The 16943-nt window shown below is 50.6% G+C and overlaps 3 protein-coding genes across 3 annotated transcripts; all 3 read right to left on the bottom strand.

Annotated features, from left to right (window-relative positions):
• Nucleotides 1-7430: 7430 nt before the first annotated feature.
• Nucleotides 7431-7664, bottom strand: F5J12DRAFT_704793 (uncharacterized protein; the record flags this gene model as incomplete). Its single annotated transcript, XM_051740554.1, has 1 exon — nt 7431-7664. A coding segment is annotated over one exon (234 nt), but the record flags the coding sequence as incomplete, so codon positions are not given.
• Nucleotides 7665-9371: 1707 nt separating this feature from the next.
• On the bottom strand, nt 9372-13082 carry F5J12DRAFT_132062 (chromatin remodeling complex protein). Its single transcript, XM_051738086.1, has 12 exons — nt 12863-13082; nt 12625-12800; nt 12488-12562; nt 12403-12430; nt 12041-12355; nt 11711-11979; nt 11372-11657; nt 10985-11315; nt 10615-10934; nt 9947-10559; nt 9781-9894; nt 9372-9732 (listed from the first exon to the last, which is right to left on the bottom strand). The coding sequence occupies exons 1-12, from the start codon at nt 12991-12993 to the stop codon at nt 9604-9606; spliced, it is 2787 nt and encodes a 928-aa protein (XP_051599545.1). The 5' UTR covers nt 12994-13082; the 3' UTR covers nt 9372-9603.
• A 642-nt stretch (nt 13083-13724) lies between these two features.
• Nucleotides 13725-16680, bottom strand: F5J12DRAFT_835692 (uncharacterized protein). Its single transcript, XM_051745925.1, has 2 exons — nt 15685-16680; nt 13725-15629 (listed from the first exon to the last, which is right to left on the bottom strand). Exons 1-2 carry the CDS (start codon nt 16328-16330, stop codon nt 13804-13806), a joined length of 2472 nt encoding a protein of 823 aa, XP_051599544.1. The 5' UTR covers nt 16331-16680; the 3' UTR covers nt 13725-13803.
• Between the last annotated feature and the right edge of the window lie 263 nt (nt 16681-16943).

Here is a 16943-nt window from a genome sequence, read left to right as displayed (position 1 = left end):
ACCGCGATTCCGTCATTCCCTGTCTCTCTGATGATACGTACTCTGGCCTCCATACGTACCTTGCACGTTTGTCAGGTGGATATTTGATGGAGATCTGCTCAACGGACGTTCTTCGACAGTGAACTGTCCTGAACTAGAACCGATGAGACCAGGCGCATCAGGACGGCCTTGAGGACGGTATATTGTAGAACGTCGCTAAGACTTGTACGTTGTCGAATAAATCTCCTTCCCGCGACCAGATGGAGCCTTGATCCTATCTTTGTCTGAGCGTCCAAGGTGAGCCGTTGGGACAGTGTTGGGACCTGTAGTAACATTTTCCTCGTCCATGACGGAAAGGATGGCCTCTCCTCCGTGTTGAACTGAGCGCTAAGGCTGCCGTTGTAAAAGCCCATCACCTTCTGACAGACTGGCCTCCAAGTCATTATCATTATCTTTGACATCGTCCTCCGGCAATTGGATGACTGAACGTTAGAACTAGGGTAATACTATGCACGCCGGTCTGCGAGATGGTAAAGTAAATGACGATCACAGCCTGGGCTTGGGGAAGACCCACAGTACGCGACGGCATACATCATGCTGCTGGAGCTGGAGACGGAACCATACGAAAATGTGTATGGTAAGGAAACCATTTACCAGTCGGCATCGTCGATTAAGCCCAGTCAAAACTTACCAGGATGAGGGCGGCTCTAGTCGGGCGAGATCTGACGGGGTCGATTGGTAAGCAAAATATCCGTTTTGATCAGGTGCGAGCTGGAATCAACGCATATATTGCACGGCGAGGCAGGCCGACATTGGGTGACGTAGGATTTTGGTACTCATGATCCGATCCTGACAGATCTCAGCAGATAGTAGCTACCTCTCTGTCTGTAGCATAAATATGATGACAGCGGTGTGCATCTGTCTGGATTGGATTAGGGTTCTCTCGTTCCGGTCTCACCAGATTCACACATATTGGGTCAGAATGCAACAAATTCCATTCCGGTCCCATCGGGTGCAGTCCAATAATACAATTTACACTACGTGCCCATATTATACATGGTACACGTGCCCCAATACCTGCGGGTAATAAAACGGCAGCCAGAACAGAGCAGGAGCGCGAGCGAGCCGTTGAGTTGGCAGTCGAGAAACCCAGGATGGAAGGTACAGCAAAACGGAACAACAGAGGAGAGCGGGCAATAAAGCGGCAGCCACAGCAGGGCGGCAGCGCGAACGAGGCATCGAGTTGGCAGTCGAGAACTCACGAATGGCGGGTACAGCGAAACAGTGCGACGGAGGGTGCAGGCGACAATTGAGAGACACCTGTGACAACATTAAGCCAAGCACGAATGAAAGTGAGAAGCACCTGCATCGTCTAAAATATTGTACCGTTGCAGGCAGCTGGGTCGGATGGTTTTGTCCACGTTCCATCCTTCTGAAGGCGCTCAGCCTCAAGGCGATACTTCTCTCGTGTCTCCGCTGTCAATCCATCCCAGTACACGCGGAATTCTTTGGTCGTCCCAGTCGAATTGATATGTTTGTGCCACCTAAGTGCGCAGAGGTTTCTAGAAAATGTATAGTTAGTATTGTAACGAGATAGATACTAGACATACCTCACATTTTTTGCTGCGCCAGGTCACATCTTAGTTTTCTTTTCCCCTTTTACTGAGGTGGTCAACGTTGACGACTCCATGTTCATGTTCGTCTTTGACTGAGAAGGTGCAAGTGGCACCTTCTTTGCGACTCCATTTGGACCAAATACATTCATACTGAGTTGAAAACAGTATCAGTTCACAATCTGTGTGATGAAAAACACTTACAGAGGATTCTGGAGTGGGAACTCATTCTCTTTGTTTGAGTTATGGCGAGACAGGCTGGATGGACCAGCAGCCTTGGACGCCTCACCACGTGTGATGGAATTTGATTGGGACCGCAAATGGCTACGGCGGGGCATTGGTAAATAAACACCATGGGGAATATCGAGGGGACTTCGGCATGGTTGGAGCAATAGGCTGTCGTCCATGGGAACGACAGGCGTCATTGTGAGTTCGTCTTGTGGCTGGGAAAAAACGGGATCTGGCTGAGGTCGTGCTGACTCGCTATTATTGTCGACTGTCACTTCAGTGAAGTTAGCACTGAATAATACTGCCGTTCACCCCATCTATGCTTGTGTTCACCCTACCTATGTCTGCGTTGCTAGGTTTCAGAATTAGGCTCTGCGTCTCTTCCGCTGATAATTCTGTAGTAATATTGCATCCTCGGATTGTTGTGATCAGCCCAAACCGCACAAATCGGACGAAGTAACGCACCTTTTGGCCGCTTCGCATGCGCGTTCATGGAATGGGCGGGGTCGCTCTTGCACTTATTACCTTTTGTAGCGAGTGGTGATATCGTATCATTCGGCTCCTCCTTAGGTTCTTCTTTTGGTTCGCTTTTCGTTGATGACGCGCCCTTGAGTTCGCTGCTTGGTGTGAAGTGGTTCTTGCGCCACCCTGAATAGTCGTTGATGCAGAGCATCTCCAGCTTGAAGCCATCCTCATCGAGGCCGAGAAGGGGATGTTCCTTGAGCATATACTTGGACACAAGAGCCTTCGCAGATGAACTTATTCGGGTCCATGTCAGTGGCGCAATCTGTCGTTGAACGAGCTCAGCCCAAATACTGCGAGCACTTGCACGGATGGCCTTGAGCGTCTTTGCTGTAACAGGGTCGCCAGTTCTCTAGTTCTAGCCATGGGGCTTTCCTGCGGTCGATGCCTTGAGCTTCCAGTGATAGCGCGAAAGCCTCATAGTTGGACCTTGACCAGAAGCGGATCTTCGGGTATTTTTCCCTGAGGTCGCCTTTATCCTTGCTCACTTTCATTTGTGAGTCAATGTCCGTGAGTGAGAACATCAGCGGGTCCATGTCATCCGGCAATTTCAGCACAGATGTGAGGGTATGAAACACTGCCCTGAAAAGAAACAAGTCAAACAACGATAGTGGTACATCTGTTACTTACTTTATTGTGTCACGCTCGGCAGTAACCTTGGTCAACTGGTTCTGTAAGTCATTTATCTCAGGTCTCGTACATTGTGCCGTGTATCATGTGTGCGCCGTGTGAAAACGGGGTTCTGTTGGTGCTACATGGTGCATATACGCACCCCACATAAATCAAGCGATCAATCGGGCCAAATGAAAGATGTTTTATGATTGAACACACCTGAGATGGATGAGAAAAGAAGTTATCATGCAAGAATGACTGCGATTCGTTGAGCGCATTGAACTGGTTCTGTTGGCGACTCATCCCAATCTGCGTAGAGATGTCAGGGGTATCTAAAAGACTCGATGGAGTCCTGCTCAGAAAGCCAGACTGCGATCTGGCGAGCAGGTCCATCCTTTGTCGAGAAGGAGGGAGATGGAGATAACGATCAGTTGGTGTTCGCCCAGCTCGAGACATTTCCCACAAACTCGTGACCTCTGTACTACACCGTGCTACCACTGACTTCATGCAAATAAGTCTGGCTAAGTATAAACTTTGTGATGGACTTACCCATGGCTGTCCAGCATTTCTTTGATATCCCATCTGATATCGACCTCGACAATGCTGTTCTCAGTGATTCCATCACTGAGAGCAGCACGAGCCCCCATTTAACTGCCTCTGACGATCAGCTTCTCGACCCGGAATATTGGCAGACCCACCCCGATCAATATGTGCAACTTAAATGTCGTTTTCTTCCATACAGGCTCCCAGGAACCCCCTCCAATACGGACTGGACGGACGTGCTGTGAGTATGCTTGGATATTGTGTCTTCAATTGATTTGTAGGCATTCTACTCTAGGTTCAAGCACCCCCCACCTGTACGCACAAGATCGACCTGCCAAGTGGAAGAGACGCCACACCCCGTAACACAGCACCCATCTCCTGGCTCGACGACAGAGCCAGAGTCTGATCCAGGTATGTAGGTACACAGATTGCTATCTCTAACCAGCCATAGTGTACTTCCACAAGGTTTGGAGCATGTCTCCACCCCCCAGCCGACTATAATACAGCATCCATCTCCTGGCTCGATGACAGAGCCAGAGTCTGATCCAGGTAGGTACATGGAAGACTATCTCTATCTAATCATAAGCTAGCCCTTTGTCAAGGCTTGGAGTGTATCTCCACCCCTCAGCCAGCCGTCCCCACCATCCCAACCACAGTGCAGCACCCTTCTCCAGGTTCGACAACCGAGTCCGAGTCGGATGTGCCAGTGCACACCCAAACCCCACCACCAATGGAAGACATCTCGACGGCATGTCCAGCCACTGACACGATTATGATCAAGAAACCTACGCCCATTCGCAAAAGTATCTTCGCCACTCCGAGCCCACCTCCTCCTGGCTCAATTTATTGGAAGTATGTCTCACGAGAGGAGGATTCGAAGTGGTATGACCGGGAGGGAAAAGATAAGAATTTTGATATGATACGCTGTTGGAAGAGTGAACTAGAGGAAGCGTTGTAATGATAGTTAGTGATATGCTTCCGTTCCCGTTCTTTCCTTTTCCGGCTTCTCGCGGTCACGTGCATCACGTGCCTCGTCGTGTCCCTAGTGGTCGTGGTCGTTCTAGGCGTACGGATGCTATGGGGAAACCTTGGATCACCCGCTGTCCAGGTATTTCCAATACCTGTCGAGACTCGTCATCTGTGATCCGTCCGTGACGTTCACCGCTCTCGTGATCGCCGTCGTCGCTGAGGAGATGTCTACTTTCCCCTTTCCTTGACTCACTTATATTGCTCATATGTTGTACTATAGTTCTGGTGTCTGGCTCCTTGCTGCGCATAGATGGCGCAGCCGGTATAGCCTTCGTTGCCTGCCTACCCCATCTTTGACACCGCTTGACTCATATTTATTTCAGTGATTAGTTTGTTGATTACTGCGGATACGCGTCGTGACTGCTAGGGTACTCGTACTTAGGGGTATATAAACCCACGTACTTTACAGTGTATCCTCAGTTTTTCGATAGCTTGCAACTGAGCTAATCACTTTGCTTTAATCCTTGTTCCCTCTCTGTGCGAACAACCTTAGGGACTCGCCAGCAGAAGGAACCTCTGTCGGATTCTCGCAATAACTCAGCCATAGGGGTTACGACAAGTTCGGCCCGTAGTCTCCCACCTCGCGCGCTTCGTGCCTATTCCATTTGAAGAAGTCACCGCGCTCGGGCATAACAGTTAGTCAACTTCTTATGGATTCTGAAGTGATACGGTGTGTGAAAAGTGAACAAGAAGCCATCCATTTCGATGAGGACTATAAGGACTGTAACAGCAGCTAAAAACACTAAGTACTAATCGACGGAATCTGTCTCGTTGTCATTGTTATCGTCAGCCATATCCTCCTGTGCGCCCTCCCCCTCATATGGAACACCATATGTAGCGATGTCAAGCCCGGGTCGCTCTACCATAAAAAAGCAATGGCCTAATCCTCAAAAGTTATGCGGCACCATCCCGACAACACCTGTGATCGATTTGACTTCGATGACATGCACATCCTCGTCTAGAGGGTGGCATGTGAAGACTGTCTGATACGAGAGTGAGAAAAGGTTTGCATCGGGGGGCGAGAACATTCTAACAATGGTGATGTTCTTCCAAAACCAACGAGATGTGCAGCTGGGATCTTTGTTTTGAACTCCGAGGCGAGTGAAGTACTGGACCTCGGTGACATATGTACTTCCTTCGAGTAAGAACTACGAGATATAATTAGGGCGTATGATCATTTAAATGAGTGGATACTTACCTTCACAAAGCGAGCCGGACGTATTTGCTCCAGTGGTTGTCGTAGCTCTCTCCATGCTGTTCGGGCGATCTGTCCATTGGGTAGATGCAGGCGGGCCCAATGATGTATTTTGATGTCGGATGCATGTCCTAAGTAATGCGAGATCGCCCTCGCTGCAAGCCCTTTTGGAGAGATCAGATGTGGATCACATTTGTGGAGCAAGACATATCCGTCGTCTAGCTCAACAGCTGTCGATGGAAAGGATGGCTTGTCAGGGCACAGGCTAGGTACCATTGCCTTCAGCGCGTTGACTTGACAGCACTGGACTCCCTCACAAGACAAATTGGCATACAGATTTGATGGCTGTTGGATTTCTTGACCTAAGTTGCCAATCGTTCGCTCCATGGCCCACTGCACATAGCAACTAGGAGGTCCTTTCTTGACTGTCTGCTGTGTCAAGTGGGCGACTTGGTGTACGCATGGTCTAACGAAGTGGAGTCGAGAGGGAGAGCGCTGACAGTAGAGTTCTTCAAAATCGAGTGGCCACTCCAGTAAGCAGAAGATGGGAATCACGAAGTTCAGGACCGGGTGATGTTGTTCTGGCATATGAGTTGAAATCCGTGAACCAACTTACAGTAATTGTGCCAATACTGGTTCCCCCAGGACTCCATAAAGTAGCGCGGGTGCAAGACAGAACATATACAGCTGAAACTCCCATGTCTTGTATCCAGAAGAGATCTTCTCAGCAGGGTTGTGCAGCTTCCGATCAAATGACCCTGGGAAGGTGCTGTGCGGCAGATGAGACAAGCAGCACCATGTGTCTCCCAGGCTTCGGAGGTCTTGAGGATGGCCCATGGCCATTCGGGAGACATGGTCTGGGGGTGTACAGTCGATGGTACCATGCCACAACGATAGATGTAGATCTGAGAGTAGTCCTGCGAGATGCATGATATCAGGGGGTAAGGCAGTCTGGGATGCCCAGCAGTGTGGGAAGGATTGAGACCGAGAAGGATCGAGGGCTTGGTAATCCCAGTTTCCATGCGTAGTTTCTTGTACTGTGTTGGATTGCGGGCGGTGACCAAGTTGCAGAGATTTTTGAAGTATTCAGATGTCGCAGGTTGTTGGATGTCGTACGGACTGCAGTTGGGGTGATCACTACCTTCCACATTGTAGTTGTTCGGGAGTAGTAGTGCAGGATAGTAGTGATTGCCCTTGTGGCGTCCGTGGAGTCCACAGTAGAGTCTGCAGCCATTGCGGCCGCTATGTCCCACCATCCCATTGAAGTAGACAAGTCCCAGGCCATCGGCCGTCGCAAAGAGAAGATACAGGTCTGACAGGAAGGTAATATCTCAAGATGCATCCCAGATGTGTAAACGTTCGTTTTGTAGCGCAGCGAGATGGTGGATACCGGGGAAGAGGAAGGAGTCGACATTCTTTGGTTTGTTGGGACCTGGAATAAAGCTGCCTGGCAGGACATAGCGCTTCTTGTAGCGCTTGTCTGGGGCATGGTTCATAACGATCCAGATGTATATCCAACAGTCGGACTCCTTGCTTTCATAGAGCTGAGTGCCGTCGAGCGAAATCATGAGAACCATGTCGTCTGATTTGATATCACCCCGCTGGACGGCCTCAAGGTAATCCGAGCCTTTGCAAAAGTCATCAAATAACTCGATCGAACCACCGCTAGCCTGCATCTGTTCCTGAATGCAACATGTCTCCTCTCACAGATACCCAATATCTTTGGCATGCTGTGGATCGCACCAGAGAGCCTGCAACTGTGGGCCAAGTGGTATGGTGACAAATTTCTGATGGGCCATGCGAGACCTCCCCCCACTAGTGCATAGTCTGATACAGTCGTAGCGATCTCCACCACATATGGGGCACATGTCAAGTGAAGAATATGGGCCAGTGAAGGCCACACAGGTATCTGGACACATATTGTGCTTCGATCGAGTCAACCCCCGTGTACCCAGCAATGAGCTTCTCGATGGTGTGATGACTAGGAATATCTGTGGCAGTCCCATCGAAACACCAGGCTGCTGATCGTTGTATGGACTCATATGCACTGATAGCAGAGTGCTCGAGTGCGAAGTATGTTTCAATCCCAAAACAGATAGCATCATCGTCTATTGTGAGTCGAGCACGGGGCAGGATTGCATAGCCTATAGAGAGCTGCATCATCTAATTTCACGACAGGATCGTCCAGTGAAGCTTCAGTGAGAAGATCAATGAATTTGATGGCATCCAGTTTGCTTGGGATTGATAGCAAGGCGCCTGAGAGCATCAATGTCAATAGTCACACGGGAGGTAGAGAGATTCTGATGGGCAGGTGGTGGGGAAGGTGGAGGCGGCACTCGAGGAGGAAAGTTTGTAGGCTCTCTGGGTGAAGGAGGTGGAGATGGCGCTCGTGGAGGAGAGTTTGCTGGCTCTCCAGGTGAAGGAGGTGGAGACAGCACCCATGGAGGAGAGTTTGCTGGCTCTCCGGGTAGGGGGGGTGGAGACGGCTCTCAGGGAGGTGTTTGAGGCGGGTTATCGTCAGCTGGTCCTGTCACAGAGGTGTTCTCACAGTTAGAATCCTGTTGGGAGATTTGAAGACCAGTTCAGTCCCATCTGCAGGAGTCAGTGAGAATCTGGGACCATAAAACAGGAATACTCACTTCTCCAGGTGTATTTGAACCAGTGCTGGTAGAAGCGTCTGTCTAAAGGGCCTGTAAACCAAGCATAGCTGAAGAGTATATAAAAGACATACCTCCTGGTGTGAACAGTGCCCGTTTAGCGTGTCCTCGAACTCCATCTGCTACACCTGTACCAGATCTTACTAGAGCATGGTGAGCTTGCCGAGCACGCTTGGATTTCGGTATCTGGTCGACTTGGGAAGTGCTGCAGAGTATATGGTTAGTACCTTACAGGACTTCCGAGACTTGTATGTACCATCGCATCGCATTACATCGACAAGACAAAGTGAGCAGTGCGATGCGTCAGTATGACTGACATAATGAATGCACGCAGTGCGGTGTGCGTTATTGATGCAATCACGCTGTATGAGTACTTCTTGTGTTACGACGACCATGTAATGTGTTACAGAAGTGTTACATGTAATATGAAATTGTTGGCAAGAATCCTATTTCGCCCGATTCCGACGGACGAATTCTGACCAAATCCGGATGGAGCAGCTCCCATCCCACCCAATCCTACACAGTTTTCACTGGGGATTAAGACTCTAACTGACGCGAAAAGTGGTCTTTATGTATAACACCGTCGAAATTTCGAACAAGGGTCATTTCGGGCAACTCATCATTGCACTATGTAACTGGGTTGTTCTGGAAGGATTTGACAAAATAGCTTAGTGAGGGCATCCAAGTCGTCAGAAGCTACGAGGCCTTATTTCAGTGCCGGTCCGCTGAAGACACTGCAAGAAGACTGCAAGAAGTCGCGCAAGCCTAGAATTTATCTGTGCCTGGTCTTACGTACTTTCAGTGTTCCAGCAGGGGCAAGGTTGAATCCACAAACACAGTTGACTTGACTGTTCCATGAGCCGGAAAAGGCTCGAATTCAACAGAAGCCAAAAAGGTTCGTAAGACTGCCTGACGCAGGAACGCCCCCTAATGGTTTAATCCTTGATACTGCAAAACTGTTCGTAGCGCGGCATGCCGACGTGGGGATCGTCTCAGTTGCAAGGAGGTAAAACCAGGACGACAGGATTACATTGCGCACAGTGGTATCTTGGTACGCCAAGTCAAAGTCAAACTATAAAATAAATACTCACTGTATTGTGTGCTACTCTATTGGGTGCATGTGATAGTTGAGAGAAAAGGCACATTGCAAGTGTATGCGAGAGGCACGAAAGCATCCCAATGCTTCGGCGAGACTTTACAATGGACAGTCCCACGACCACCGACATCAAGACGAGTTTACGGCTCGACGATTAGTCCACATCATGTACGGTTCACGTGAAATATCGTGGCCACTTGTTTGCTTCACTCGTGTCGAACGACGTGCCTCTGGTAGTCTGGCAGTAACGTTAACGTCCTAAGGAAAGTGAGCACTGTAAACAAGGAAATGGGATGCGGGACAAACCGAGAGGCGTTTACGCATTCCTGGAGCGATGTGGTTCCACCATTTCATCATGGCATTTTTGAGTGCGAGTTCTCGAATGCCTTTCGTATTAAGCCAGGCCACGTACTCTTCGATCTACATGACATGAGTACAGTCCAGAATGTAGTCTCATGCAAACTCGGCGTACCTCTTCTGGTTCTGTATACACGGCCCATTCGTTAGGAGTCAGCATGCCCTCTCCTTCTTCTTCTTGTCTCCGAGTGTCTATGTCATCATCATGCTTCGACATCAGCTCTACGTCCATCTGAGTTGGTCCTTGCACGAATATTCTTCCAGCTCCATATTGAACAACACCACCGCTTCCTAGAAGTGATGCTGAACCGAGACCGTCGAACCACCAAATACGGTTGTGAAATCGGTCCTTTCCTAACGGTTTGACCCGAATTGCTCCAAGCAACTTGCGGAATTCCCGCTCGATCGCCTCAAGTCGCCGCTCAATCTTGTTGACTTCTTCGTCGAGTCTACGATATTCAGCTTGTGCCTGTTTTTCGGCGGCAACTTTGGCACGTGCGATCTCTCGCTGTTTCGAGTGTGCTTGAGTATGGGCTCTTTGGCGGAGGTCCTTTTGGCGTGAAGAACTCTTTCGCCGACCACTGGTGACAGATGCAGTCTCTGAGCCTTCTTCCGAAGGTGAATCCGATAGGTCACTCAGGTCCTGTGCGATACTGTCTTCTGCACCATTAACGGTCTGGTTCTGTTTGGCCTCGACTTCGCCTGAAAGAGCGTTCATCTCCTCGGTACTGTGGCAGGACCTAATGTTACCAGGAAACGATGACAAAGCAGTGTGAAACTTACTACTGTTTCTTCATGCGGTTAACCTCAATTTTTTCTTTGCGTAATGCTGTCAATTGTTCCTCGCAACCATCCATGTGAGCATGGATTGCCTTGCTGGTAACGGCGAGGTTGCACATGAACGCCAAGATTGCAATACGATCGGCGGGCGGTAGGCTATGATAACGCTCACTGGGTAATGATGCAATAGATAAGACCTGTGGGGTTGCGCTTGATACTCGGGAACTGGAGGAAGAAGCTGAAGACTCCGAGTTGGTCTCAGGGGCGAAAAGTAATCTCGTGAGAATTTCTCGGAGACGCGGGAAATTGTTGGTCGTGGCATGCTGGGGAAGAAATGAAAAAAGTCGCAGTAGTGAGGAAGGCACGGACTTACGTCCTTAAGACATCCAAGTAGTGCATCCTCCCAACCATTCCTAAAGTCTGCATGCCGAAGGGGTACACGCTCCCAGTTGTTTCCGACGTCTGCCATGACCGCTGTAAGTTGCTCGATGGTGACACCGAACACTTTGTGATTCTCTTCGAGTACATCTTTCATGCGTAACAATGAAAGGACTGCACTATGACGGTTGAAAGGTACGGTACGCAGGTTGTAAATCAGCGTGGAATGAATCTCGCCAAGCATGACGCAAGAGGTTTCTGCGGCAGAATGCCGAAGCGCGTGTTCAAATTCATCCATGGTAAGTGCAGAGAGATGCAAGGGTTGACTGTGATAGATCAATAAGCTTGGGACTGGAGTAAATGGACAGGAAATCCATCTCACCCATAGACGACGAGGAAATTCCAAGCCATGAGGAAAGACTCAAATGTGGCTGGATCCTCGGAGAAAGGCAGAAGGGTTCGACTAGGAGTTGGCTTCTTCACCCTCACGCCGGATTTTTTGTCTTTCTCGGAGATGTGGACGTCCAAATCTTCGGTTGGGTAACGAATAGGTTTTTTCTTCTTTTTCTCGGCTGCGAGTCGCTCAGCCTCCTCCTTCGCCTTCTGTTTTTCTGCTTTCTCCCGCGCCTCCCTTTCCCGCTTTTCCGCAGCGGCAGCAAGAGCCTTCACTAGTAAACGGCGTTAACACTTCTAGGTAACAGCAATAGATAATACAACTCACCTCTTTCTTCCTGTGCTGCTGTCATCTTCTTTTGCTTCTTGGTCGGGGGACCATCTTTGTCCTCCCAGGCCTTTTTACGCTTGTCGATTTCGCCGCGTTTGATATTTTCCACTCCTTTTCGAGTTTCTTCTGGCATCACGGAATCGACGCCATAATGCTTCGCAACGGCTTCTTTCACAGTCCATGGTGAGGCCACTGCGGCATCACGGTCCACACAGTCACGGATAAACCGTCGGAGGATCGACTTGGAGAATGCAAGGCGATCACGACTGTCAATAGGAGGTTGAGCCGAGTGCCAAAGCAAGCGACTTTGAAAGATGCCATGCTCACCTCATAACCGTACACTGAACGTCCATCACACTGCCGCTCCACTTCACTTTCTCCTTTAACGAAAGCTTGCCTTTCTCATGACTCCTGTCATGCTGTTCTTCGAGAATTTGAACCTTGTAAAGGTATTTGAGCGGGTCGTCTAGAGCCAATGCTTCCTTGGCAGGAATCTTGAGGTCTCCGCCAATCTTATGTATTTGTGTGCTTTCTTCAAGGGTGCAGACTGGTGGGGAGGTGGATGTTGAAGCTTGTTTCTCGGTGTCCATGTTATTGGGCCCGGATTTTGGCGGATAAACGTGGAGGATCCTGGCGTAGAACCTAGAGGGTCTCAGGTAGGATGACATAGATGGTTAGGTGGTACTCACTTGTCGCCCTGAACGTCGACATAGACCTCTGAGTTGAGGATGGCATTGAGCGTACGGCCAAACCAACACAGAATGCATGACTCACTTTCGTCTGCAAAGTAGCGGTCCTTGAACCGGTCAAAAACGGCTTCCACGAGATGATCTAGACGGCCGACAACTTCTGTAGACAGGCCAAACACAGTGAGTTGGGGAACGGGCAAGGTAGGCTGGGAGACCACGGACGCCATTGGACAGCCCTGAGTACTGCAGCTTTCAGTGGCTCGGGGAACCTGGAGTGCATTGTCTGCGCCTCTTGCTGTTCACTTTCGAGCGCCTGAAAGTAGTCGAGGCCACTTTTGCCGGTGACTTCACATTGGAACTGCTTGAGTCTGTAGAATGACATCCTCGCCGCATAGGCCCTGAGTTGGAGTTGGCGGACGGTGAGACCGTTGGGGATGACAGGGAACTGGGCGGGACGTACTCGTATGTTTCAAAGATCTCTCCTGTTTGTTGGAGATAGTAAACATCCTTGTCCGGGTTGTTTTCTGCCACCTGCAGGAGGGCTTGGGATGGCTCTGTGAGGACGACACGCTTGCGCCTGCATGTTGGCATGATGGAATGGCGAGTGAGAGGAGAGAGGATGGGGGGAGGAGGGGAATGGCCGCGCGGGTGGCTAATAGGGAGGAAACGAAGACGTGTCGCCTCTGTACAGACCCGTCCCTGTGCACTTTTTCGCAACCTCTGCCTCCGACCAGCAGACGCGCCACATCGGCCCTCCTTTCTCCTTGCCTATGCCATTCCCTGGCAATGTAACAAAATCCTGCCTACTCTCCATCGTCCCCGATCCACAATGCTGCCCAACATCGCGACAGAGCCGCTCGCTGCTAGCCTACCCCGTGGCGGTTGCGAATCACCACACGCTCTCAAACCAAATCGATTCCAGACCCATTACATTTTGCCGTCGTCAGGCTCACAACCTCGTCATAGGCAATTGCATGCCTTGGATGGTCTGTGTCTATCGATTGCACCTAGATAGTGCGTCTTCCATACTGCGCACCGTTTTCTGCTACGTCCATGCCTATTGTTCCGCAGGCTTGATTTTCCTCTACAGTCATTTGCATGAACACCCCTGCAAGCACTGAAACTTCTTCATATAACTGCCTAAACTTTTCATTCGTTGCATGTCTTCTTCCCTGCGTTGCATTCCCGTCCTTGTATCATGTGACCTCTCTCTCCACGTGGCGAAGGCATGACTACGTAATCCCCTGGCTTCGACCCTGTAATTGCAAACACGGAAACTGCAATTAAAAAAAACGTAGAGGAGTAGATGAACGACAGTAGGTATCCCTGTGACTACAATCAAAGATCAAACTACGATTCACAAGTAAGGGTAATAAGGAGATGCCGTGAATGAATGAGACATCAGTCGAGTTTGACGCGTACTCTGTCTGGAGGTTTCGTGGGGGTCTCCGCAGTGCCGAAACGAGAGAGCTTGTTCCGGAAGCGCCCTGAGCGTACCGGCCCCTTGCGGGGACCGTTTGATGTCGAATCTTGAGGTCGATTGGCCGTGAACTGCGCGTCGTCGTTGAGTTCAGCTCCTTTCCCAGAGAGCGAAAGTGACAGTAGGCGCCTTAAGCCCGACCCTTTGTCTCTCGCACTCTTGCCGTCCGTGGCACTGACGACAGCAGCTTTGGCTGGTGATGACCCGCGAACTTGACTCACCACGTTCGCTGACGGCTTGCGGCTCCGATCGGCTGCCTGCGGAATAGTGGGACTTGCTAGCGGCGAGGGCATATGTCCCATGTGATCTTTTCCTTCGAGGTTAACAAGCACCCAACGGTCCGTACTTCCGCTTCGACTGCCAGTCTTAGTAGGCGACGCCGGGGGGCCACCCGAACCTCGTTTAGTCCTCCCGAGACTCTCTTTCGATGGCATTGAGATCGGTGAAGGAACTGGTTGCGGCGGTTGTGCGGAGATCACCCCTACTAGTCCAGTCTCGCTTTTGCGTACCGCATCCTCGCGAATCACTTCTGGAGACGCAACTCGGGCATCGACATCATGCACAGACCTATCTGGACTCCTGCGGCGCTGACGAACGGTAGGTTTATGCGGGTGAAATACCTCGCCATCCGGCATGGGCTGTTCCTGATCAGATGTCATTCCCCACGCACCAGGTAGTGTGGGAGGCGGCGAGACGTGCCGCGAACCGGAATCTTCGTAATATTGGTCTGGCTCTTCCTCGATATCTCCGATGCCCTCAGGCCTACTTAGGCCCGACCACTTGATGGGGACTTCACACGAACCCGATGTGCCGACAGAATTAGCTGAAAACGCAGAATCCCGAATGCGGAACATCCCTGGACTAAGAAGCGGTGCATTCTCGCCAGTGACCACATGGTCTTGGACCTGAGACATGCCCTCGGTGTCACTAGTAGAAGGGCGAGCATCACGTGCATGTGATGTAAAAAGTGGTGGGGTCTTGGAACGCGTCGACTGAGGTCGTAGGGCGTTCGCCATACGGTGGGGGGGTACAGCTGACTGTGAAGTTTCTTGGTGTAGATGGATAGTCTCGTCATCGTCATCAGATATTTTCGTTGTACCTGACACATCTGCCGGGCTGGTGTTGGGGTTGAGTCTATTCCGATGGAGGGTTCCAATGCCAGTCATGTTCTCGCAGCTGCTCGGCACAACCGAAGCCAGCGAAGTTCGATAGCGCAGGTGTTCATCCTCGTCATGCGCGTCTAAGTCAACGGAAACTGGTACTTGCGCTCTAGGTGCTGGCTTGCGTATGCCATTCCCGGGAGCTGCGCGAGGTGAGCCGAGCGGCAGAGTCGGTGAGTAGGGAGGTAGAGTAATATTAGCTTCCGTGGCCGCCCGGTTATGTGACATCGCTGTAGACTGAGAGTGCGGATATACATGTGCCGGGTGCTGTGACACAGTAGCAGCTCGTCTGTGTAAAGAAGATGGTATGATACCCGGGTCTGGATTCAATGCTTGGTCCGGTGTTGATGCACGGTTTGAACGCCGTACGTCTAACATGGAACCCGACTGGCTAACAGGCGAGTCTGGCCAGTACTGCTCGTATGAATCAGCAGATCCCGGGCCCGTGAAAACCCACAAATCCTTCACCCGTGAGTGGCTATTGAAGGAAAGAGAAGTTATCATTGAGCAAGCATGCTCATCCAGGGACGACAAAATTGAAAGGATTTGCTGTAAAGAATCCGTTGCAAACGTGTCTTCGTTGAACCCTGGAAAAACAGCATTGGTAAACCATCAACGGGAAGATACAGAATAAATACACACAGCTGTAACCCTTGAGCTTGAATTCAAATGCTGCTTCACTAACTTTCCTCTCCGATACAACGCCTCGTGGCCAAGACCCCCGCACGGCTTGTAATATAGCTGGTGTAGAATTTAGTGGTGGGTAAATGACCCGCACGACCGTGCTGGAGACGAAAGAGATTGCAAAGAGCATCTTGCGTTCGTTTCTCGGAGTAGTGTGTGACAGGTTGCTCCCGGAACCAGCGGGGATGGGCGAATGAGGTGGAACTATCAGGGAAGTTGAAAGCCTAGAAAAGGATATTGCTAAACGGTCGTCACGTTCGCGACCATAGTTAATAGTGGAGAGAATGGTGTATCCGTGCTTGTAAATTACGACGAGTATGTCTAGCAGAATGCGCTCCGTGCGTTCACTCTTGGGAGAAGCCCATGGTTTCCCATGAAGCTGGAATTCGAAAAGGTTCTGGGAGCTGTCCTCACGGGAAGCGGCATTCAGAAAGAAATGGTTGAAGAGACGACGAAGATCGACGATGACGTCGGGGGAAAAGGAGTAGAGCCTAATGAAGCTGGAGCCAGAAATGGCTAAGAGAGCGAAATCGGATCTGGTACGCTGGTCACGAATGAACTCTTTCCTCGGTACGAAACCTGAGTCGGACGTCGCAGGTTGCATGATGAACGTGATGGATGACCAGGATGGGTGGCAGTACCGCCAGGACAACTGGCACGGATATCCCTTGACAAAGCTCAAGCAGGTTGGAAAACGTCAGGTAAACGGGTGGCAAAAAGTACAATGGGGAGATGAGTGTTGTTACGAAAAAACGTGCTTTGCACGAAGTAAAGTGGGCGGTTACCTCAGGTCCTGACTAGCTACGCGGTGGATGGGGGGAACTCGCCACGTCGTAGCGAGAGCTGACCAGGCCGGCACGATGTGCTGGCTGTGACTACGCAGTCGACGTGGGCCGCTTCTGAGCCAACTAGCGCCACGGCCTCCACGCACCACTCATTCCCTCACTGGCAACACCCAAAATCTCTTGCTAAAGCGCGTGGATGGCACGCACAACCAGTAGGTGACGTCACAAATTAGAACACGTGGTTGTCACATGGTGGTGCCTCTTAAAAGGCAAGTAACGGCCCGGCGCCAGACGGTCCAGTATATCAATCGTAGGGAGACCCAGCGTCCGATTCTGTCTAATGTCTGATTAGATGATGAGTCTGCCGGCCATATATACAGTCAGGTGCGCCGTCAACTGTCACTATAGACAACCTGAGACTACTCTTGCACT

The sequence above is a fragment of the Pisolithus orientalis genome (genome assembly GCF_024613125.1).
Source record: "Pisolithus orientalis strain OTSU chromosome Unknown F5J12scaffold_16, whole genome shotgun sequence".
Taxonomy (NCBI): Eukaryota; Fungi; Basidiomycota; class Agaricomycetes; order Boletales; family Pisolithaceae; genus Pisolithus; species Pisolithus orientalis.
The sequence above is the reverse complement of the archived record's forward strand: the minus strand, read 5'-3'. Positions and strand labels throughout refer to the sequence as shown.